Here is a 5,000-nt window from a genome sequence, read left to right on the forward strand (position 1 = left end):
ATCCCTCATCCGCCACCCCCCCCCTCCCCCGTCTAAACAGCCCCAGACTGTTAGTTTCTCCCAGTGATTTAAATATACACTAATTGACTGATAATGGGCACCGTGTTCACGCTACCATCTTGCCTCCATCTTGGCACTCCCCCACCATTGTAAAAAAATATTTTTGAAACTATAGAAATGCATTTACTAATGTCTACAGTTATTTATTCCATACTGAATAAAAATATAAACGCAACATGCAACAATTTCAATGATTTTACTGAGTTACAGTTCATATAAGGAAATCAATCAATTGAAATAAATGAATTAGGCCCTAATCTATGGATTTCACATGACTGGGCAGGGGCGCAGCCATTGTTGGGTCTGGGAGGGCATAGGCCCACCCACTTGGGAGCCAGGCCCACCCACTAGGGAGCCATGCCCAGCCAATCAGAATGAGTTTTTCCCCACAAAAGAGCTTTTGTACAGACAGAAATACTCTTCAGTTTTAACAGCTGTTTGGGTGGCTGGTCTCAAACGATCCCGCAGGTGAAGAAGCCAAATGTGGAGGCCCTGGGCTGGCGTGGTTACACGTGGTCTGGAGATGAGAGGCCGGTTGGACTTACTGCCAAATTCTCTAAAATGACGTTGGAGGCAGCTTATGGCAGAGAAATTAACATTCAATTCTCTGGCAACAGCTCTGATGGGCATTCCTGAAGTCAGCATGCCAATTGCACACTCCCTCAAAACTGGAGACATCTGTGGGATTGTGTTGTGACAAAACTGCACATTTTAGAGTGACCTTTTATTATCCCCAGCACAAGGTGTAATGATCATGCTGTTTATTCAGTTTGTTGATATGCCACACCTGTCAGGTATATCTTGGCAAAGGAGAAATGCTCACTAACAGGGATGTAAACAAATTTGTGCACAACATTTTAGAGAAATAAGCTATTTGTGCTTATGGAACATTTCTGGGATCTTTTATTTTAGCTCATGAAACATGGGACCAACACTTTACATGTTATGTTTATTGTTTAGTTCAGTATACTATAGACACTTTAATGCATACTTTTAAGTTATATTATGTGAGCTAAACATGCACATATATATATTTTTTAAATATATTTAAATAATTCCCTGAAGTATAGAGATTACTAATGTCCCCCTAATGTTACTATCCCCACTACAACAACACAAATACTTAAATACATGTAAGTTTGTCCTGGAAACATTTAATTGAAATACTGTAGAATTCATTAATTTCTGGAGGACTGCTCCTTCTTGGGAGTACCAATATGGCCGCCCGGGGAAAGCTTCTCAATGGCCAATAAATAGCTTCAGCAACAGAGGGTTTGTATATGTTATTGGTTTATATACATTCTACATCTTACACTTCCCCTGCTCCCCCTCTGAAGAGGCCCCAGACTGAGTCTGCCCTCCATGACTTTGAAGGTTTGACTTCTCTTCTTTTCTCCTCTCCTCTCTTTTCCCCTCCTCTCTTCTCCCCTCCTCTCCTCACCCTTTCCTCCCCTCCACTCTTCCGTCTTCTCCTCCCAGGCCGTATCTCCCGGGCGGTAGCCTCGATCAACCAGCACTTGTTGAGCAGTGATGACGTGGTGAGCTGTTGTCTGGACCTGGGCGCTCCTTCCATGTCCTTCAGGATCAACGGCCAGCCAGTACAGGGCATGTTTGAAGACTTCAACACCGACGGCTTCTTCTTCCCTGTAGTCAGCTTCTCTGCAGGGGTCAAGTAAGGGGCCAGCACACTCACACTCACTCACACACACACACACACACACACACACACACACACACACACACACACACACACACACACACACACACTCACACTCACACTCACACTCACACTCACACTCACACTCACACTCACACTCACACTCACACTCACACTCACACACACATGCAGAGAAGCACACGCACAGTCGCAGACACAGACACGCACATGAACACACACTCACAGCTTCTCTGCAGGGGTTAAGTAAAGGTCCAGCTAGGTTACGGTATTAATTTGTGAAGGGTCAGGAGAGGATAATTAGGAACTGTGATGAGGAGATGAGGAGGCTGGAGAGTGGGGATTGCATGTTGCTGGGACAGCATGAGACACACACATAGTTTAGTTTAATAAGAAAATGGCCCAGAAATGGGAAAATCAAGATGTTCTGAACCTGAATGGTTTAATAGATTCTAGAGGCTATAGCTCTATAGTTATATAGTTATCTAGTTATCTAGTTCTATAGTTCTCTAGTTCTATAGCTCTCTAGTTCTATATCTCTATAGTTATATAGTTATCTAGTTATCTAGTTCTATAGCTCTATAGTTACATAGTTATCTAGTTCTATAGCTCTATAGTTCTATAGTTATCTAGTTCTATAGTTATATAGTTATCTAGTTATCTAGTTCTATAGCTCTATACTTCTATAGCTCTATAGCTCTATAGTTATCTAGTTATCTAGTTATATAGCTCTATAGTTACATAGTTATCTAGTTCTATAGCTCTATAGTTATATAGTTCTATAGCTCTCTAGTTCTATAGCTCTCTAGTTCTATAATAGCTCTCTAGTTCTATAGTTCTCTAGCTCTATAGTTACATAGTTATCTAGTTCTATAGCTCTATAGTTATCTAGTTATCTAGTTCTATAGCTCTATAGTTCTAAAGCTCTATAGTTACATAGTTATCTAGTTCTGTAGCTCTATAGTTCTATAGTTATCTAGTTATCTAGTTATATAGCTCTACAGTTACATAGTTATCTAGTTCTATAGCTCTATAGTTCTATAGTTATCTAGTTATCTAGTTCTATAGCTCTATAGTTATATAGTTATCTAGTTCTATAGCTCTATAGTTATCTAGTTATATAGCTCTATAGTTATATAATTATCTAGTTCTATAGTTATATAGTTGTCTAGTTCTATAGGTATATAGTTCTCTAGTTCTATAGTTCTATAGCTCTAGTTATATAGTTATCTAGTTCTATAGTTATATAGTTATATAGTTATCTAGTTCTATAGTTATATAGTTAACTATATAACTATAGAACTAGATAACTATATAACTATAGAACGAGATATCTAGTTCTATAGTTATATAGTTATCTAGTTTTTTTAGTTATATAGTTCTATAGTTATGCAGTTCTATAGTTATATAGTTATATAGTTATCTAGTTTTTTTAGTTATATAGTTCTCTAGTTCTATAGTTCTATAGCTCTATAGTTATATAGTAATCTAGTTCTATAGTTATATAGTTCTCTAGTTATATAGTTCTATAGCTCTATAGTTATATAGTTATCTAGTTCTATAGCTCTCTAGTTCTATAGTTCTATAGCTCTCTAGTTCTATAGCTCTCTAGTTCTATAATAGCTCTCTAGTTCTATAGTTCTCTAGTTCTATAGTTCTATAGCTCTATAGTTATATAGTAATCTAGTTCTATAGTTATATAGTTATCTAGTTATATAGCTCTATAGTTATATAGATATATAGTTATCTAGTTCTATAGCTCTATAGTTCTATAGCTCTATAGTTATATAGTTATCTAGTTCTATAGTTATATAGTCCTCTAGTTCTATAGTTCTCTAGTTCTATAGTTATATAGCTCTATAGTTATATAGTTATCTAGTTCTATAGTTATCTAGTTCTATAGTTATCTAGTTCTATAGTTATATAGTTCTCTAGTTCTATAGTTCTATAGCTCTATAGTTATATAGTTATCTAGTTCTATAGCTCTCTAGTTCTATAGTTCTATAGCTCTCTAGTTCTATAGCTCTCTAGTTCTATAGTTCTCTAGTACTATAGTTCTCGAGTTCTATAGTTATCTAGTTCTATAGCTCTATAGCTCTATAGTTATATAGTTATCTAGTTCTATAGCTCTATAGTTCTATAACTCTATAGTTCTATAGTTATCTAGTTCTATAGCTCTATAGTTATATAGTTATCTAGTTCTATAGCGCTCTAGTTCTATAGCTCTATAGTTCTGTAGTTATCTGGTTCTATAGCTCTATAGTTCTATAGCTCTATAGTTATCTAGTTCTATAGTTCTCTAGTTCTATAGCTCTATAGTTATATAGTTATCTAGTTCTATAGTTCTATAGTTATATAGTTATCTAGTTCTATAGCTCTCTAGTTCTATAGCTCTCTAGTTCTATAGCTCTATAGTTCTATAGCTCTATAGCTCTATAGTTCTCGAGTTCTATAGCTCTCTAGTTCTATAGTTCTCAAGTTCTATAGTTCTATAGTTAGCTAGATCTACAGTTCTCTAGTTCTCCAGTTATATATTTATCTAGTTCTATAGTTATAGAACTATAGAACTATAGAGCTATAGAACTAGATTACTATATAACTATAGAGCTATAGAGCTATAGAACTAGATAACTATATAACTATAGAGCTATGGAACTATAGAGCTATAGAACCAGATAACTACATAACTATAGAACTAGAGCGCAATAGAACTAGATAACTATAGAACTATAGAGCTATAGAACTAGAGAGCTATAGAACTCGAGAACTATAGAACTAGAGAACTATAGAACTAGAGAGCTATAGAACTCGAGAGCTATAGAACTATAGAACTAGAGAGCTATAGAACTCGAGAACTATAGAACTATAGAGCTATAGAACTAGAGAGCTATAGAACTCGAGAACTATAGAACTAGAGAACTATAGAACTAGAGAGCTATAAAAGTAGAGAGCTTTAGAACTAGAGAGCTATAGAACTATAGAACTAGAGAGCTATAGAACTAGATAACTATATAACTATAGAGCTATAGAACTATAGAACTAGAGAACTATGTAACTATATAACTATATAACTATATACCTATATAACTATAGAACAAGATAACTATATAACTATAGAACGAGATAACTATATAACTATATAACTATATAACTAGATAACTATAGAACTAGATAACTATATAACTGTAGAGCTATAGAACTAGAGAACTATAGAACTATAGAACTAGAGGACTATATAACTATAGAACTAGATAACTATATAACT

The 5,000-nt window shown here is 35.2% G+C and overlaps 1 protein-coding gene across 5 annotated transcripts in view; it reads left to right on the forward strand.

The window, feature by feature from the left end:
- LOC123995404 (ryanodine receptor 3-like) overlaps window positions 1–5,000 on the forward strand; it is a 295,285-nt gene that overhangs the window by 121,628 nt on the left and 168,657 nt on the right. For all 5 annotated transcript variants that reach the window (XM_046298980.1, XM_046298984.1, XM_046298981.1 and 2 more), the window contains one exon: window positions 1,540–1,732. In XM_046298980.1, the coding sequence (XP_046154936.1) occupies window positions 1,540–1,732 (193 nt within the window). The remainder of the gene's footprint in view (window positions 1–1,539; window positions 1,733–5,000) is intronic.

The sequence above is a fragment of the Oncorhynchus gorbuscha genome, linkage group LG14, assembly GCF_021184085.1.
Source record: "Oncorhynchus gorbuscha isolate QuinsamMale2020 ecotype Even-year linkage group LG14, OgorEven_v1.0, whole genome shotgun sequence".
Classification (NCBI taxonomy): Eukaryota; Metazoa; Chordata; class Actinopteri; order Salmoniformes; family Salmonidae; genus Oncorhynchus; species Oncorhynchus gorbuscha.